Here is an 18,192-nt window from a genome sequence, read left to right on the forward strand (position 1 = left end):
TGCGACCCCTGCGTCGGGAAGATCCCCTGGAGAAGGAAATGGCAACCCATTCCAGTACCCTTGCCTGGAGAATCCCATGGAGGGAGGAGCCTGGTAGCCTACAGGCCATGGGGTCGCAAAGAGTCGGACATGACTGAGCGACTTCACTTTCACTTTCACCAGTAATAGTATGCAGTCTGTGTTCTGTATTTGTATACTTTACAATTTTACCAAAGAGGAGACAGATAACATGACACAAATGTAATAATACCAAAAGTTGGGACATTTGGCTTCATCTAGAGACTGATGACCCAGGAATTCACTTTGAATAAAATAATGGGGACTTCCCAGTGCAGACAGTGCAGGCTCAGTCTCTGGTTGGGAAGCTACAATCCAATATGCATTTGGGCATGGCCAAAAAAAAATTTTTTTTAATGGAGCTATACTGATTAGGTATGATTTTCATCTGCCTCCCAACAGTACTTCAGATAAAGAATAGTTCAGTGAATAAAGCACACAAATTTGGGGCATATATCTGGAGAAAACCATAATTTGAAAAAGATACATGCACCCAAATGTTCTTGCAGCAGTATTTCCTACAGCCAGGACATGGAAGCAACCTAAATACCCATCAGCAGAGGAAAGGTAAAGAAGAGGTGGCACATATATACAATGGAATATTACTTAGCCATAAAAAGGGAAATTAATGCCATTTGCAGGAACGTGGATGGACTTTGAGGTTGTTATACTGAGTGAAGTAAGTCAAATACAAATATCATATAATATCCCTTATATATGGAATCTAAAAAAAAGGTACAAATGAACTTATCTACAAAACAGAAATAGAGTTACAGATGTGGAAAACAAATGCACCATTTCTAGGGCGTAAGGGAGGGGGAGGAGTACATTGGAAGACTGGGATTGACACATACATACTACTTTGTATAAAATAGATAACTGGAACTTCCCTGGTGGTCCAGTAGTTAAGACTCTGCTTTCCAATGAAGAGGGCACAGGTTCGCTCCATATGGGGTCAGGGAACTAAGATCCCACATAACTCAAGATATGGCCAAATAATAAATAATAATAAAATAACAACTAATCAGGACCTACTGTATAGCACAGGGAAATCTACTCAATGCTCTGTAGTGGCCTATATGGGGAAAAAAATCTAAAAGAGAGTGGATATATGTATATGTATAATTGACTTTTTTGCTGTACACTGGAAACAAACACAACATTGCAAATCAACTATACTCCAATAAAAAAATTTAAATCATAATTTAAATAAAAATAAAGCACAAAAACTTGGGATGTGGATTCAGAATTCAAATGGATATTCTTCCTGTGAAAATTTAAATAGGTTGAAGGTAAAGAGAAGAATAGGATTTAATCGTTATTGAGTAACTGATATATGGTCAGGCATTTTCATGTTACCCATATAATTCTCATAGCAATTCACAGCTGGCAGAGGGAAGTTAAACGATTTTCTCAAGAGTACTCTTGTTGACTAAAAAATATTGCTCTATCTAAAAGCTCAGAATTATGTTTTATTTGGTGGTCTTTGAGGCCTTCAGGCCCGGGAGGCAGCCTCTCAGATAACTCTGAGGGACAACTCCAAAAAGATAAGGGAGGAATCAGGATACATAGTTTTTGCAACAAAGACCAGGTATTCAGAACATCAAAAGATTACTATTAATGAAAGAAAACCAGATATCTCAAGTTTATGAATTTAGCACTTCTCTGTGTATGGACAGACATTAACAGTTTGAGCGCATTGAAATCATTACTTTGATTTGCACCTTAGCTACCTGGGGCCACTATCCTGTTCTTTCCCATCTTGAGTCCCCTCGGGGGTTACTTTATGGAGGTGGCTGCAGTGACTACGGGCTTGGCAGCCGGGCAGCCCATTCCTCTCCGTTTTGAGTTCCCTCTGGGCTCACCATGCAGCTGTAGTGGCTTGATGGCTTCAACATCCTTTGTTTACTCATATGGCAAGCAACGTTTTTCATTTATACTTTGTAAGTAGCTGAACCAAGATTTGAATGACTTGGTTCATTCAAGGAACAGAAAACAGAAAAGAGGCTGATGCAGCTGGAGGGAGAGAAGATAGAGACATACAAGTAAGACTGGAGAGAATCCTGGCCAGCTGTCCTGAGGCATGGTGAGGATAGGCTGGGGTGTGCGGAGAGAAGCTCCTCACCAAGGGGGTTTCAGCAACCCCTGAGAGGGGTCCCACCACTTTACCCACTTGAACAGGCAGAAGGCTGCACACAAGTCAGCTCCCACCATTGGTACAAGAAATACTCTCACTTTGCTAGCCCCCCCCCCCCTTTCAATTCTTGTCTTTTTTTCTTCCTTGTGGGTGCTAGCAAGTGAAATCAAGCAAGGAAGTCAGTCTTAGGAATGGAATGCTTTCCCTTTGGCGCCCTGGTACCCAGAAGGGGATCTTGGAATCTTCTAATAGAGATAAGAAGACTTTGGCCCAAGACCAGGCAGATATCCTCAGAGATGTGGGAGGTGGAAGACTTGGGATCGCGGGGGCGGGCTATGGAGCATCGGAGAAGCATCTAGCTTTCTCTTTTAGAATCTTCAAAGGATCGAAGCCTTTGTACACCAGTCAGGTCCGCGGGTCTGACCATCACAGAGACCAAGGCTCTCAAATCTAGATGCTCTCAGAATTCCTTTCCCTTGCTCGGCCCCCCACCCGCAGCTCCGCACTCCCCCAGATCGTCCACGCCTCCGCCGGACTCCGGCTGCCGACCTCTGATTGCTCCTAGCTCACGTCACTCCCGGTCTGGCCCCGCCCTCTAGGCGCTGTCATTGGTCACTGGGAGCCCGGTACGCGGTGGACGCGAGGGGAGGGGGAAACGAAGGGGAGGGGGCGGGAATTCCCGACTCGAGGCCGGAACCGAGCGGATGCCTTGTAGTGAGACCCTCCAGAGGTGAGTGCTGACTCCTAGAAAGCGGGATCGGGGTCGGCCACTCAGACCTCCCCGAGCCTACGAGCCGGAGTCCCAGCTCTCGCATTCTTCTTCAGCTTCCCGGCACTGTGGTGGCCTCAGACCCCGCCTCCCAGAGCCCGGACTTCCAGACACCGCCCTCAGTTGTTGGGTCAGCCCGTTCCGGGACCCCGGGCTTCTAGGGCCCCTCTTTGGTCTTCTGTCCCGACATCCCAGCCCGTGGCTTGCAACAGTCGCTCTCTGCTTTCAGAGGGATGGCGCTGGGGAAATGGGAGCGGGAAAGCAGCCCAACTCGCCCTGTTCAGGTGGTCCACGAAGCTATCCGTGGCATCTCTTCTTGAACCCCTTTCGCTTCATCCATTCCTTCCTGGAGGGGGCGGCTGGCATCTACTTTGCTTAAAGGAGCCCAGCTCCCTAGTTTTCTGGGCGCCTCATGTGAAAGAGTAATGAGCTATTCACACAGTCCCATACCTCAGTTTCCCCCTTGCTAGGTCCCTGAATAAGTCACTTGAAAGGGATAAAATAGGGGAAAGAGGAATAGCCTCAGGTCAAGAGTGGATGAGTCACACTGGGATAGGGAAGGTTCGAAAGTGGCTGAGATGAGGGAGCTGTATTCTGCGGGCCATCCTTCCCTTTTTTTTGATCCCATATTTCCCTGTGACCACTTCCCCACTCACTCTGTCTTCCTAGGTCTGAGAGTCATTGGAGCTACCGCAGCCACCATGGGGCCCTGGGGAGAGCCAGAGCTCCTGGTGTGGCGCCCCGAGGCAGCAGCCTCAGAGGCCCCAGTGCCCATGGGACTGGAGGTGAAGTTGGGGGCCCTGGTGCTGTTGCTGGTGCTCACTCTCATCTGCAGTCTAGTGCCCGTCTGTGTGCTGCGGCGGCCAGGAGCTAACCCTGAAGCCTCAGGTAGGCCTCTCCTTTCCCCTGTTCCATGGATGCTTGGCTTAGAGAAGGCCCTGGGGTTAAGGAAGTGGACCTAAGCGGGGACAGCAAGAGTGACTATTGCTTTGATTGGGTAGTGGGGCCTAAAGGGGGTTCATTTACTCATTCCTCTGTGTTCACTCCTGCCCAGCCTCCCGCCAAAAAGCCCTGAGCCTTGTAAGCTGCTTTGCGGGCGGTGTCTTTCTGGCCACATGTCTCTTGGACCTGCTGCCTGACTACCTGGGTGCTATAGATGAGGCCCTGGCAGCCCTGCATGTGACGGTGAGCCCTGGTCATCTGCATGTGATCCTGTGTATGTGGGTATTCAATCACATACCTCCAGGAGAGGCGGTTTCTATGGATCTGTTCGTGCGTCACTCTATGACTGTGCGTCACTCTATGACTGTGCAAGGACTCTTGGCCTGTGACCCCGTGAGCTTTGATTTTTAGTCACAGAGCAGCACAACTCTGTGGGTTCTTACGTCCTCAGTCCTTATGTGACCACTGTGTACCCTTTGAGACAGTGTGAGGAACCTTATTACCAGGTGCATGATCTACTTTGTGGGTGTCTCTAGTTCCAGCCTCCAGGAAGATAATAGCACTCCAAGAATCACCTTTACCCTCTCAGCACTTTCCAGAAGGGTTGGAGATAGAGCTCCCTACAGGCCTGGGATGGGTAGGAGGCAGTTTCCAGGGACCTGGAAGAAGGATATGGGGAAGATCATGTCCAAGGCACAGAGCAGTCTTACTGGAAAAACTGAGACAGTTGGAGGAACTGAGGAAGTAACACTGACTGTGACCGTTTATATCTGTGACTGAGTGACCTGTGTCTCTGTGTGACTGATTGTCCCTGTGACAGTATGTGGCTTAGTGTGTGAGCACTTGGGAAAGAGGGCCAGTGTGTGGCCTACATGTCACGCTTTTCTACGTCAGTGACTTTCAACTGGGGGTGATTTTGCCACCTCTCCAATCCACCACCCCCTACCCCCCAGGAAACATTCAGTAATGAAATATTTTTGGTTGTCCCAACTCAGGGAGGGAGGGCTTGCCTTGCTCCTAGCATCTAATGAGTATAGGCTAGGGATGCTGCTAAAGATCCAACAGGGCACAGGGCAGCCCTCTACAACAAAGAATTGTCCGATCCCAAATGTTAACAGTACCAAAATTGAGAAACCATGGCTTCCATGTAACACTGGGAGTGACACCATAATCTGTCCGGCTGCGTGTCATCTCAGTCTATGGCACCAAGTGACTCTGTATTTTTGCATAACTGAGAGTGGCTCTGTGTCTGTGCGGGACCCCAGGTCTGTGTAACTGGGACTAAACCCTGCATCTGACTCTTCCTCTCCCTTCTTGGCTTGTCTCCTGAACTCCATGCTGTCCCCTCTGTCCACAGCTCCAGTTCCCTCTCCAAGAGTTCATCCTGGCCATGGGCTTCTTCCTGGTCCTGGTGATGGAGCAGATCACGCTGGCTTACAAGGAACAGTCGGGACCACCACCTCGAGAGGAGACGAGGGCTCTGCTGGGAACAGTGAATGGTGGGCCACAGCACTGGCACGATGGACTGGGGGTCCCACAGGCAGGCGGAGCCTCATCAGCTCCCTCAGCCCTGCGCGCCTGTGTATTGGTCTTCTCCTTGGCCCTGCATTCAGTGTTTGAAGGGCTGGCGGTGGGGCTGCAGCGAGACCAGGCTCGGGCCATGGAGTTGTGCCTGGCTTTGCTGCTCCATAAGGGTATCCTGGCAGTCAGCTTGTCCCTGCGGCTGCTGCAGAGCCACCTGCGAGCACAGGTGGTGGCTGGCTGTGGGATCCTCTTCTCATGCATGACACCCCTGGGCATTGGACTGGGTACAGCTCTGGCAGAGTCAGCTGGGCCACTGCACCAGCTCGCCCAGTCTGTGCTGGAGGGCATGGCGGCTGGCACCTTTCTCTACATCACCTTCCTGGAAATCCTGCCCCAGGAGTTGGCCACTTCTGAGCAGAGAATCCTCAAGGTCATTCTGCTTCTAGCAGGCTTTGCCCTGCTCACTGGCCTGCTCTTTATCCAAATCTAGAAAGCTCCAAGACAGGCAAGGAAGGTTGAGTACCACGTGCCCTTGACCTCCCTCCCCCTCTCCCAGTGTGTGGGGAAAAGCAAGGAGTGGGGAAGGGAGGTATTGAGGGCCAAAAAGTTCTCTGGGAGATAGTCTTGGAGCCTTTGAGACTGTTTGTCCAATGAGAGGAAATTGGGCACACAAGAGCCTGACCCCCAGGCCCAAGGGACAAAAGATGGTCAAGTCACTAGAGATATGATCAAGAGACAGTAGGATTGGGGAAGACAGTGAGTGCTAGTATCAGGGGTCAGACACTACACATAGGGACAAGCGGTTACTTGTAAGGCTGGAGGTGAGCACCCAACTGCTGTGGGGGAATTGAGGCGTTGAGAAGGCATAGGCTGAGTTGGCAGTCCTATTGGTTCTAGCCCATTTCAGCCCTCTTTCACTTGGAGTGGTCTCCTCCTACTTTTCTTAGCTCCTACTTTCATATCTATCTTCCTCTTCCCTTCTCCCAGGGGACTGGTGCCAAATGGCCTCTTCCTGCCAGTTTTGGTACCTCCTCTGGCTTCTCCAGTCCTGCTCACTACTCTATTTTTAAAGTGCCAAATAAATCCCCTCCCTCTTTCTCAAAGCACAAGTGAAGGTGCTGAGCCCTGGCCAGCACATCAGTGGAAGGGGTCTGCTTGCTCCTTGTTTTGGTCCTAGATGGTGAGCTGTGGTAGAAATGTTTGCTGAGCTGGGGATGGGGGCATGTTGGCAGGGTTACCATCCCCGACTACTGTGCTGCACCCTAGGAGCACTGAACATGCACACGGCACCCCAAGCCTAGATGATAAACACTGAGCTGCCAAAACTTTTTTTTATACCAGAGGATCCCAAGGGGGGAGGGGAAGGCTCACCCCCAGGGTTATTTTTGGGGGAGGGAGGGCTATGCATAGGGCCATATTCTGTAAAATCTATTTTACTAACTGACCTGTTTTGGGAAATATTACCCAAATAAAACAAGTTTCTATACATCTGTTCGGTATCTGATTCATTTGTCTTGGGAAAGGGGTGGGCACGTGGGGAATCTGAGCGAGTCTTAGTTTCAGATGTTTAGAGCTGTTTTAATATGCCTGGTCTTACTGTCTTCATTCAGACCCCTCTAGTCCCTTTCCCAGAAAATGACCAAATTTTTCCTCTTGTCTCTTCCTGCTTCCCTCCCTGTCTCCACCCCTTCCTTTTCCTCCCCTTTTCCTTTACTCTCTTTAAACCCTCGCCCTTCGCATTTGTAGGCTCTGGACCAATATAGAACTACTTTTCCCAGTTTGCCTCACGCAGGGAGGAACCGACAGGGAGGAGCAAAATTCCCGGGTCCCGGAGTCAACAGGGCTGCTGGGAAATGGTGTCCGTTTCCTCTGTCGTATTGCGTGACTGGGGCTGTTAAAGAGTCACGTAAACAAACTACAATTCCCGGCGGTCCCCGCGCGCAGCAGGTCAGGGCTAGGCTGGGGCCGGGTTCGCGGTGCTCGCTGAGGCGGCGGCGGCGGCTACGGCTGGAAGAGCCGGGCCGGGGCCCGCGGCGGAGGCCGTGGCTTGTATTGGGAGGGTGGCGGGGAGGGACGGGGGAGGAAGATGGCGACGTCGGGAGCGAACGGGCCCGGTTCGGCCACGGCCTCAGCTTCCAATCCGCGTAAGTTTAGTGAGAAGATCGCGCTGCAGAAGCAGCGTCAGGCCGAGGAGACGGCGGCCTTCGAGGAGGTGATGATGGACATCGGCTCCACCCGGGTGAGGGGCCGCGCCGGGAAGCGGGAGCCGAGTAGAGCTGTCCCAGAGCGGGGAGCCGAGAGGCGGGGCGGGGGCGGGAGCCGTAGCGAAAGAGGCGGAACGCGGCAGGGGCAGCGGGCGCCGCCGTCTGGGAGGCGCGGGTGGAGGGTCCGAGGGCAGGAAGACGGATTTTGCGGGAGGAGGTAGAAACTCCTGAGAGGTTGAGGGGTTTGGGAACGACTGGGAACGCGGAGTAAGTGAGGCAGGAATGGACACAGAGAGGAGATGGTCCCCGAAACCCTGAGGAGTTAGGATGTGGGTGGTCCTTGCGCATCTCTGATTGAGTTCTCTCAGGGACTCAGCATCTTCGATATTGGGTTGTGGGGCGGGGGGATGGCCTGCTTGCCCTAGTCTGGCTTCTCTGAATTGGTGATCTCCTCTTATCTTGTCCCTCTGCCTTGTTGTGCTACTCTCGGCACTTAGTATCTCCGGGAAAGGGCCCCATGAGTGGTTTGAACTGGGTACAGTGGGGCAGGAAGTCCCCTCCTGCGTCCCGTCCCTTTGCTTCCTTTTTCAAATACTTTTTGTGGTTTCCTGACGTGAATGAAGGTGAGGTCCATTGCTCACAAACTGGTGCTTGGTATTTTTGCCTTGGCCGCCTCGGAGGAGAGATAGGGCTTTGGATCTCGAAAGGAGGTAGGTAACCAGTAAGCTATCAGTTATGTGGAACCGATGCTTTGCTGAACTTTCTAGGGAGATGGACGTTTGGGGGGTTAGTTATAGGGTGCTTGGAGGGTCTTCTATGGGGAGGAAATATTCATTCCTACGCAGTTCCAGAAAGAAGGCATTCTGGCAGAATTGCTTCGGAAGCTACCTAGCCTCCCTGCACCCCCCCCACCCCCCCACCCCCGTCTTGGTGTCTTGCTTCCCAGGGCTGGATGTCAGGGAGAGGTGGGGTGGGAGTTTGCCCAGCTGGTATGCAGTCCTAATTTAGGGACACATTATTCTCAAACAGCAGGTGAGGATATTGCAGTGATCCCTCCTGGCTGGGAGTTAGAAGGAATGTAAAGCGTGATGGATGGCTGAACATGAACACCACATTTCAAAGTCCTTTCTGCGGGTCTGACTGCCTTTGATTGAATCTGTCTGTGACTGGGACTCTGGTTGTGTTTGTGTGTCTCCCTTACCTCTGTTAGTCTTTTTTGTGCTTTTTTACTTTTTTGAGTCTCTAGAGACCATGTGTCCTAGTTTTGGGGAGTCAGAGAAAGTTAGATGGGGAAGTAAATTGTGTGTGTGTGCACATAATCCCCTCTAACTGCTACGAGACTCATGATCTAACTGTTGACTGCTCCCCTTTAGGAGCTTTTGATCAAGGTGGGGCAGAGACAAGAAGGTGGGGAGAGGCTGACCTCCAGCTGACAGCTTGAGGCCATGCCCTCTGGACTGTGACGCCAGCGGAGGAATGGTGGGATCTGGGGCTAGTATGTACACTCAAAAGCTCAAAAGCTGGGCTTTCTTTCTTTGTGGTGCTGCAGTCTGTCCCTTCAACTCACCTTACCCCTGTTGGGTAACTTCTCTTCTGCACATAAAAAAACTAGGGCAAGCATGGTCTGTGCCTGGAGACCTAAAACTAGAGATTAGAGACCTGGAGTTCAGCCGGTTATCTGGCCAGCTGGGAGGTCTCATCTCAGGCAGATATGGGCTGTGGGACCTGTACTACTGAGAAGCTGGGGTTATCATATATATGAGTAGTGGTCTTAAAGGGCCCCACTGAACTCACTGGACTGATCTCTTAGGACAGAGAGTCAATTCTGATGTTGGTCTATGCACAACAGCATGAGCCATGGAAGCTCCTAGAAGTTACCACTGATCAGCTGCCTTGGGTCTCCTTGTTTGGCTGGTGGCAGAGGCTGAGCCTCAGAAGTAGATGCTCACCTCTCACAGAGGGACATGAGATCTTTAGGAAGACAAACCATGCCAGGCTGAGGGGTGTGGTGTCTTACTCCAGGGCCAGACACATCTCCCCAAAGTGGGGATGAGGCCAAGGAGATAGCTCTAGGCCAGGCTGGAGTAGACTACTGCTTCTCCCCACCACACACCCCCATTCTCTAGGCTCCCCTGCCAATTTAGGGGCTTTAGGACTAGGTAGAAGAATGCTTACTGGTCTCAGCTCTGTTTTTCCGGGTAGAAGAGCCATCATTTAGTTGTTCTATTTTCGGAGGCTCTGTGTAGCCTTCCTGAGGCTGGGCAAATGGCAGAGCCCAAAAGCCTGTGCCTGCCCTCCAGAGCAAGAAGGAAAGAGACTGGCAGTCATGGCTCTATGGCATCCACCTGTGACCCTTCCCTTGTCTTCCAGTTAGTCCTATACGCATCTGGAAGGGAAAGCAGAGTTGCCTAATAGTCACTCTGCCCCAGGAATTAACCCAGGTGATTAGCCTGGGAGCTCCTGGCAGCCCCTCAGGAACTCTGTTTAGACTGATGCCAACTGGGACAGGCCCTGAGTAGAGTGTTAGGCTCTGCCTGCAGGGTGATGCCAGGCATGAGTGATAGCATGGATGGGGGCAGCTGCAGAAGAGCTAGGGCAGATTGTTTGTACTGGGTCTCAGCGGGTCTTCCCCCAAGCAGCGGCTTTTCTTCTGGCAGGTCTCTTGAAAGCATCAGCAATAGTAACGTGTCCAGGAGACAGGGATGGCAAACGTGGCTACAGGAACAGTGCTCAGGACCCTCCCTGACATTCCCATCTGTCCTCCATGTCTCAGTTACAGGCCCAAAAACTGCGGCTGGCTTACACAAGGAGCTCCCACTATGGTGGCTCTCTGCCCAATGTGAACCAGATTGGCTGTGGCCTAGCCGAGTTCCAGGTGAGTGGACGCCGGCTTGCGGGGTGTCAGGGGTGGAGAGCAGGCTCTCAGGGGGCTTCCTCTGTTGACTCGCCTGTCTCTTTTGGCAGAGCCCCCTCCACTCCCCTCTGGATTCATCTCGGAGCACTCGACATCACGGGCTGGTGGAACGGGTGCAGCGAGATCCCCGAAGAATGGTGTCCCCGCTTCGCCGCTACCCCCGCCACATATCCTTCACCGAGGGGCTGCGCAGTCTGGCGGGTGGTGGGGTGGGGTTCCTCGGGAGCTCATGGTGGGAAAAGGGACTCGAGGTGCTGTCCAGTCGCATCTTGCAGAAGCTTCTTTTCCCAGTCTCCCTGAAAAGTGACGTTTGGCCCCTGTGTCAGCGCTGGCTCCTGTGACAGGGAGCTGTCCCTCCTGTGGTTGTGCCCACCATCTCTGGCTGGCGCCGACCTGCTTTACTTCAGCTTGCTCTTTGCTGCTAGATGCACGGCTCCCTGACAACTCATGCTACAAGGGTTTTGCTTCCCTCCTGCTCACATTTCTGTTTGTGGCATTCAATCTCAGAGGCTGTCACAACAACCTGTCTCCCCCAAAGGCTGCTTAGACAGTCATCTGTTTTTTCTAATTCCATTAGGCCCGATTCCCTTTTTTCTCTTCCATTCTTTGCCCTTATTTTTGTCTGTGTAGAGGAGGAGGAAAAAAAGGTGTTTGTTTCTTAAAACAACTCATCTGCTGCCTCCATTATTTTTCTCTTACCTGGTCTCTCTTCCACCCATCCCCTCCTCACTTTTTCCCTTAACTGGTGCTCTTCACATTGACAGCTCTCCCTATAGTCCTGCCTATTTATCTCCTCCCCCGGAGTCCAGCTGGAGGAGGTCAGTGTCCAGGGCAGGCAGGATCTCCTGCCCACTCTCTGACTTGTCTCTGGCTGGAGCTGGAGTTGAGTCTGGGCCTGCTTGGCCAGGCTTTCAGCCATACCTCCTCCCACAATGGCAGGGCTGGGAGGGGTGGGGGTAGGTGGAGTAATGGGTCAGAGTCCAGTCTTGGCCATGTTGACATGGGTGGCCAAGCCTCCCTGTCCAGCCAGAGCAGGACCAATGGTAGCTGGGGTGTGTGTTTGTGTGAGGGGGAGGGGAGACGGGCAGGGTGGCAGGTGAAAGTGGCTGCCTTCTATCAAGAGTGGGTACACTCAGATTCTGAACCCCTCCCCTGTCCATCTTATCCCTAATATTCATACCCAGCACATTTGCTAGGCTCTAAGATTCCTATTCAGCTTGTCCTGACAGATAGAAGTTGAGGATTTCCAGATCTTAGGTTGTTTGTGGAGAGGGTTCACGGATCACAAGTATCAGAAGGATCAGAAAGAAAGAGGCATGAGCCTGGGTGCCCAGCCCTCTTGGCTGCCCACATTCCCCCCTGCCCCCAATACCTGTCTTCTGGTCCTTATGAGCCTTCCTCCTCATGACTTTGTTTTTCCATCCCAGGACAATGCCCTGGGGCAATTTCCCTGCAGAGAAGGGACAGTTGTTTCGACTACCATCTGCACTTAACAGGTGATGGCCCTTGCCTTCTTTAGGCCACATCTCTCCTTATCTGTAGTTTCTGGGGCCCTGTTCCCTCACCCAACCCTGTCCCAGCCCAGCTAGTGTTTTCCCCTACTGAGCAGGGCATGAGGAGCAGGAAGACTGTCATGGGTGCCAGCTCATCTCTGTTCCCCTCACAGGACAAGCTCTGACTCTGCCCTTCACACAAGCGTGATGAACCCCAGCCCTCAGGACACGTATCCAAGCCCTGCACCCCCCAGCGTCCTGCCGAGCCGCCGTGGAGGTAAGCAGCCATGTCCCAGGGTGAGGTCAAGCCATGGAACTGTTGTCTGAAGCAGGTAGGCAGGTGGGCACTACAGCCAACTCCACCACACACAGCCACTCCGTCCTTTGCAGGTTGTCTGGATGGCGAGATGGACTCCAAAGGTATGTGTTCCTCACCGCATTCAGTATGTGGGGGTACTGAATGCCAGAGAATTTCTGGGCTGGTGCTGGGGGCTTTGTTCAGAGCCAGGGCGGGATCTCCCTCCTGCCTGCATCTGATTCCTACCCTGCCTTACTGCCTTCTCCAACCCTCTCACCACCAGTCTTTCTCTTTCAAGTCCCTGCTATTGAGGAGAACTTGCTAGATGATAAACACTTGTTGAAACCATGGGATGCTAAGAAGGTAGGCATGGCCCACTGTCCCTCTTCTTTCCATGGAGCAGGTCTTCAGGGTTCTCCACTGAGCTCTGTCCTCATCTGCCACCTTCTTCCTTCTCTCCTCAGCTGTCCTCATCCTCCTCCCGACCTCGGTCCTGTGAAGTCCCTGGAATTAAGTAAGTATTCTATGAGGTCAGCTGAGGCGGGGAGGGCTGTAAAGGGAACTGTGGGTTGCTGGGCTCTACTCTTTGCTGACCACTGCCCCATTTACATCTTGTCTTCTTTCCCAGCATCTTCCCATCTCCTGACCAGCCTGCCACTGTGCCTGTCCTCCCACCTGCCATGAACACGGGAGGCTCCCTACCTGACCTCACCAACCTGCACTTTCCCCCACCGCTACCCACCCCCCTGGACCCAGAGGAGACAGCCTATCCCAGCCTGAGTGGGGGCAGCAGTACCTCCAATTTGGCCCACACCATGACCCACCTGGGCATCAGCGGGGGCCTGGCCCTGGGCCCGGGCTATGATGCGCCAGGTGAGTGGCTATCCTGGCTGGTGTCCCCGGGGTGCTGTCTAGCTGGAGGGACAAAGGGGTGGGAAGCTCGAGCACCTAGGATTTTCCTGTGGCTGCCCACACCCCACCCTTCGTCTGTCCCCCCACCGTTTCCCTCACTGCAGTCGTCTGCCAGTGAGAGTTGGTGAGTGTGGCTGTTCCTCACAAGAAGATGGAGAGCAGCGCCCAAGTGTGCAATGCCAGTCTGATTGTCAGGGACAGAGTAGGGAGGACATCGTGTTGCCACTTTCATAGTCTGGTCACTGCTACCCATTCCGAGCAGAAAGGGGCCCAGTTCCCATCAGTAATGTTGGCATTTCTGGTTTTTTGTCTGTGCCTACAGGACTTCATTCACCTCTCAGCCACCCATCCTTGCAGTCCTCCCTAAGCAATCCCAACCTCCAGGCTTCCCTGAGCAGTCCTCAGCCCCAGCTCCAGGGCTCCCACAGTCACCCCTCACTGCCTGCCTCCTCCTTGGCCCGCCACGCACTGCCCACCACCTCCCTGGGCCACCCCTCGCTCAGTGCCCCGGCCCTCTCCTCCTCCTCTTCCTCCTCTTCTGCTTCCTCTCCGGTGCTGGGGGCCCCCCCTTACCCAGCTTCTGCCCCTGGGGCCTCCCCCCGCCACCGCCGTGTGCCCCTCAGTCCCCTGAGTTTGCCCGCGGGCCCAGCCGACGCCAGAAGGTCCCAACAGCAACTGCCCAAACAGTTTTCGCCAACAATGTCACCCACCTTGTCTTCCATCACTCAGGTATGCGTGGCTGCCTTCCCTACATGTCTGTCTTCCCCTCCTTCCTTCTTCTGCCGAGTTCTCTCCCTCCCACCCTGCTTTCTTCCAGTACCTCTTCTCCTTCACTCCTGGTGTTATCCGTCCCCATCCACTCCATCCTCTACGAGCCCTGCTTGGATCCATCTTGTTTCCTCTTGGCTTTAAGAATGCAAACCCTGGGGTTCAGCTTTCTAATTTCAAATCCTGGCCCCACCTCTTAGCAGCAGTCTCCTTCAATGTTTATTTAACTCCTGTGAGCCTTAGCATCCTCAGGCCAGCAGTGTAAGAATCAGAGGCAGTCACATGCGGGAAGCGCTCGGCACCGTGCCCAGCCCAGCTGCACACTCTCCAGATGACCGCTTGTCCTTTCCTTTTCTCTCTCTTTTTGGTTCCTGTCCTCTTTTCTTGTCTTTTTCCTCTTGCCTCCATCCTGCCCCACTCCCTCTCCCATCTCCTCACCTGCCTTCTTAGATTTCATAGAGACTGTCCAGTGATGGATCCCAGTCCCTTCATTTTACAGACGACGACGCTGGGGCCCAGAGGGAAAGTGACTTTCCCAAGTTTACACAGCATGTGAGGGAAGAGTTGGGACCAGAACCCAAAATTCTTGGTTTAGGGCTTTTCCCTCGAGGCTGATGTCCTTAGCTCTTCGCTCCTTCCTGCCCCTCCCCCCTTTCCGATCTCTCTGCTCCGCTTCTCCGTTCACCCTGACGCTCTCCTTTCCCTTTCCTCTGTTCTCCTTTCACCCTGACGCTCTCCTTTCCCTCTCCTCCGTTCTCCTTTCACCCTGACGCTCTCCTTTCCCTCTCCTCCGTTCTCGTTTCCCTTCCTCCTGTGTTGTTCTTCCCTGGAATGTGTGTTTTGTGTTCCATCTTGACGCAGGCCCCCTTTTCTGTAGGAAAGGCTAAGGCCAGGCCAGCAAGGGCTCTGCTCCCCCGGGACTTGGAGCCTAATCACTAGCTCCTTTCAACCCTCCTTCCTCTCGCAGTCCTCTGGCCTCTTCAGGGCTTTAGAACAGTTGTCAATGTCATTGTTGTGTGATCAGTAGCTTGTGAGGTGTCTCACAAGTAGTTGATTACTGATAGTAGAGTACCCCAGTTTAAGACTCGTTGCCTCCTGGAGTGGATTCAGAATGTCCTGTGTTAACCTCATTCAGTCGCTTGCATTCCGAGATACTTTTTTGAAAGTAGTTGCCCCCCAGCGATGCCCAACGGAACGCTTTTGGTTTTGTGTTGAGGATGGCTGCAGCTGAAGAGGGTGGGAAGCCCTGACAAAGAGTTCCTCTGAAGGGGCACACTGAGGGGTAAGCTTCTCCCTTTCTGCTTGCCTCTCTTCAGGGCGTCCCCCTGGATACCAGTAAGCTGCCCACCGACCAGCGGCTGCCTCCATACCCATACAGCCCCCCAAGTTTGGTTCTGCCCACCCAGCAACCCACCCCAAAGCCTCTGCAGCAGCCAGGGCTGCCCTCTCAGGCCTGCTCAGTGCAGCCCTCAGGGGGCCAGCCCCCAGGCAGGCAGCTGCAGTATGGGACACTGTACCCACCCGGACCCAGTGGGCACGGGCAACAGTCTTACCACCGGTCGATGAGTGACTTCAGCCTGGGGAACGTGAGTACCTGGGTCTGTAGCTCAGAAGCAGGGGAGGGGATGGAGGTGGGTCAAAAGAGCTGAGGGGTATTGAGGGGGGCACTCTGAATTGCAGCATCTAGGTGGGGGAGAGCCTTCTTTCTTCCACTTGGGTAATACAGTCCCATCAACTTGGGGCTCCTCTCTCGCTGCATTTGCCCCCACTCCTGCCCGTCTGGCCCAGCCCCCTCCATGCAGCTTGCTCTTTGGTGACTGCTGCTCTGACCCATCGTCTTCTGGCACGTGCGTGCTCTGTCCCAGGAGGCACGGTGCCCTCACCTCCTCTGGGCCTGCGTTCTCTTCTGTCACTGTGCTTGTTGCCATTTCTCTCTATCTCTGCTTTTGTTCCGCAGTGTGGGAGGTGAGGTGGGGTAGAGAGAGGTGAATGAAGATGACTGGGCCAGGTGGGGATGTGAGCGGTGCTCAGCAAAGCCAGGCAGCAACACCCTGCTCTGAAGCCCACTTACTCCAGGCTTGTCTGTGTGTCCATAGCTGGAGCAGTTCAACATGGAGAACCCATCGACCAGCCTGGCGCTGGATCCCCCTGGCTTTTCCGAAGGGCCTGGCTTCTTAGGGGGTGAGGGACCAGTGAGTGGCCCCCAGGACCCTCACACCCTCAACCACCAGAACGTAACCCACTGTTCCCGCCACGGCTCAGGGCCTAACGTCATCCTCACAGGTGAGAGGTGTGGACAGTGACTGAAGATGGAGGAGGGCGGGATACATTGGGTGGCTCAGCAGGAGACTGGGCAGGTAGGGGGGCGGTCTTGGAAGAATTCATGAGGCATGGGGGTCTCACTTGTCTCTTCCGTCCACGCAGGAGACGCCTCCCCAGGCTTCTCCAAGGAGATTGCAGCGGCCCTGGCCGGAGTGCCGGGCTTCGAGGTGTCAGCAGCTGGGCTGGGGCTGGGGCTGGGGCTGGAGGAGGAGCTGCGCATGGAGCCACTGGGCCTGGAGGGGCTCAGCATGCTGAGCGACCCCTGCGCCCTGCTGCCTGATCCGGCTGTGGAGGACTCGTTCCGCAGTGACCGGCTGCAGTGAGGCCACCTCAGCGCCATCCCTCTTCTCGGTCCTGTCCCTCGTCACTGTCCCTTTCCTCCCTTCCCCCTGGCCAGTAGAGATGCCACTCTCTGCCCCCAGATCCTCTTTCTGACATGAACGAAGGATCCCAAGAATGAGAAAAGGCAAGGGGTTTTTTCCAGGTGGCCCCTGAATTCTGCACAAGGGAGGGGGCGCCTGGGGGAGCTCAAGGGAGGGCCTAAAGCACTTGTAACTTTGAACCGTCTGTCTGGAGGTCAGAGCCTGTTGGAAAGTGGGGGGTAGAGGGGCGCCCCGGAGGCAGGGCTTGTCCGGATGCCTAGGGGTGGGCAGTGCCAGCCCCTCCTCACCGCTCTTCCCCTTGCAGTGGAGGAGAGAGCCAGAGTGGATATTATTTTTTATTAAATATATTATATGTTAATAAAAAAATCCTATTAAATCTTTGGTGTGGTTGGCTCCTGTTTGGGATACAGCTGGGGATCAAGGGAGTTCTTGGGGACATGAGTCTTTTCTCATGGCCTGCTATGCTTTTTTTTTTAAGTTTGGCTGCGCCAAGTCTTCATTGCGGCATGCGGGACCTTCATTGCATTCGGGGCATGTGGGATCTAGTTCCCTGATCAGGGATCAAACCTGGGCATTGGGAGCATGGAGTCTTACCCACTGGAACACCAGGGAAGTCCCCTATTATGCATTTTGCATCTTCTCAACACCATGTGGTTTGTGGAGGGGCCCCCAAAGCCTCAGAATTTGTACTCAGCACCGGACATAGGGCTGCAGGCCGGGTGTAGACCCTGTGGCAGCACAGCTGCCTTCTCACCTGCCCAGGGCCTTGCTGGGCGTCAGGGGACAGGGCCTTTGACTGCTGCTGCTCTTCCTCAAACTTGAGACCCTGGCAGCGAGTCAGGAGGTGAGAAGGTGACTGCTGGTTGAGCCCTCAGCTCTGGATATTTCTGGTAGAATGACCCCACCTTTCCAGAGGCGTATCTGGCCTCAGGGCTAAGGCTTCCAAGGAGAGAGGGTTTAAAAACTACTAAGGCCAGACAGTAAGCCTAGAGGACCTGGAAGTTCGATGTACCCAGCCAGCCTCCAACCCAAGGCTTCTCATTCTCCTTCTGCCCCTCACCCTGTGTGAACTCACTTCACCCTCCCACTCTTCTCCACTCACTCATTCAGAGGCTTGAGTGCTAGCTAACCTGTTTTGATGGTTTCCTCTTTTTGGCTTGGGTTGCTAGTCCTCTGAGCTTCTGCCCTCTTCTTTCCCTCACACAGCACAGAAGAGTAGTGCCCCTCCTCCGTTACCTCTGCCTCTGCTACTTGCCCACAGCCCACAGTCCGGGCTCCTCTTCCTCTTTCCTAAACTGTTGTCATTTTCAAAAATGAGAACTGAGAACTTCTGGCTTAGGCTGGAAGGGAATGCAGTGTGCCCTAAAGCTGAAAATAGGGGCAGCCACCTGGGTCTCCGCACACTAGACTTTCAGGGCCTTCACCCAGGCAGGCAAGCCACATCTGAGTAGGCTCGAGGGCGGGACGCG

At 53.6% G+C, this 18,192-nt stretch overlaps 2 protein-coding genes across 7 annotated transcripts; both read left to right on the forward strand.

Annotated features, from left to right (window-relative positions):
* The first annotated feature begins 2,769 nt into the window (after window positions 1-2,769).
* SLC39A1 (solute carrier family 39 member 1) lies at window positions 2,770-6,917 on the forward strand. Of its 3 annotated transcripts, none has more exons than XM_006044149.4 (4): window positions 2,770-2,924; window positions 3,633-3,851; window positions 4,018-4,148; window positions 5,263-6,917. In XM_006044149.4, the coding sequence occupies exons 2-4, from the start codon at window positions 3,665-3,667 to the stop codon at window positions 5,917-5,919; spliced, it is 975 nt and encodes a 324-aa protein (XP_006044211.1). In that variant the 5' UTR covers window positions 2,770-2,924; window positions 3,633-3,664; the 3' UTR covers window positions 5,920-6,917. The 3 variants fall into 3 exon arrangements, with proteins under 3 accessions (XP_006044211.1, XP_025143583.1, XP_006044210.1); XM_006044148.4 differs by lacking the exon at window positions 2,770-2,924 and adding an exon at window positions 3,088-3,247; XM_025287798.2 differs by lacking the exons at window positions 2,770-2,924; window positions 4,018-4,148 and adding an exon at window positions 2,991-3,247 and having other exon boundaries at window positions 5,263-5,673.
* A 457-nt stretch (window positions 6,918-7,374) lies between these two features.
* CRTC2 (CREB regulated transcription coactivator 2) lies at window positions 7,375-17,099 on the forward strand. 4 transcript variants are annotated; one of them, XM_006044145.4, is made up of 14 exons: window positions 7,376-7,668; window positions 10,407-10,508; window positions 10,598-10,714; window positions 11,304-11,365; window positions 11,975-12,043; window positions 12,214-12,317; window positions 12,431-12,460; window positions 12,622-12,701; window positions 12,803-12,852; window positions 12,967-13,211; window positions 13,573-13,979; window positions 15,335-15,604; window positions 16,115-16,301; window positions 16,443-17,099. In XM_006044145.4, exons 1-14 carry the CDS (start codon window positions 7,516-7,518, stop codon window positions 16,661-16,663), a joined length of 2,097 nt encoding a protein of 698 aa, XP_006044207.1. In that variant the 5' UTR covers window positions 7,376-7,515; the 3' UTR covers window positions 16,664-17,099. The 4 variants fall into 4 exon arrangements, with proteins under 4 accessions (XP_006044209.1, XP_006044207.1, XP_006044208.1 ...); XM_006044146.4 differs by having other exon boundaries at window positions 7,378-7,668; window positions 12,637-12,701; XM_025287793.3 differs by lacking the exon at window positions 7,376-7,668 and adding an exon at window positions 7,802-8,343.
* Window positions 17,100-18,192: the final 1,093 nt, after the last annotated feature.

This window comes from Bubalus bubalis, chromosome 6, assembly GCF_019923935.1.
Source record: "Bubalus bubalis isolate 160015118507 breed Murrah chromosome 6, NDDB_SH_1, whole genome shotgun sequence".
Classification (NCBI taxonomy): Eukaryota; Metazoa; Chordata; class Mammalia; order Artiodactyla; family Bovidae; genus Bubalus; species Bubalus bubalis.

Bases quoted from the DNA above. Each gene is read 5' to 3' on its own strand.
- SLC39A1 (XM_006044148.4), top strand. From the start codon at position 3,211: ATGGGAGCGGGAAAGCAGCCCAACTCGCCCTGTTCAG. The intron at 3,852-4,017 runs GTAGGCCTCTCC...ACTCCTGCCCAG, and splicing joins AGCTAACCCTGAAGCCTCAG to CCTCCCGCCAAAAAGCCCTG. The intron at 4,149-5,262 runs GTGAGCCCTGGT...CTCTGTCCACAG, and splicing joins TGGCAGCCCTGCATGTGACG to CTCCAGTTCCCTCTCCAAGA.
- CRTC2 (XM_006044145.4), top strand. From the start codon at position 7,516: ATGGCGACGTCGGGAGCGAACGGGCCCGGTTCGGCCACGGCCTCAGCT. The intron at 13,212-13,572 runs GTGAGTGGCTAT...CTGTGCCTACAG, and splicing joins CCCGGGCTATGATGCGCCAG to GACTTCATTCACCTCTCAGC. The intron at 16,302-16,442 runs GTGAGAGGTGTG...CCGTCCACGCAG, and splicing joins GCCTAACGTCATCCTCACAG to GAGACGCCTCCCCAGGCTTC.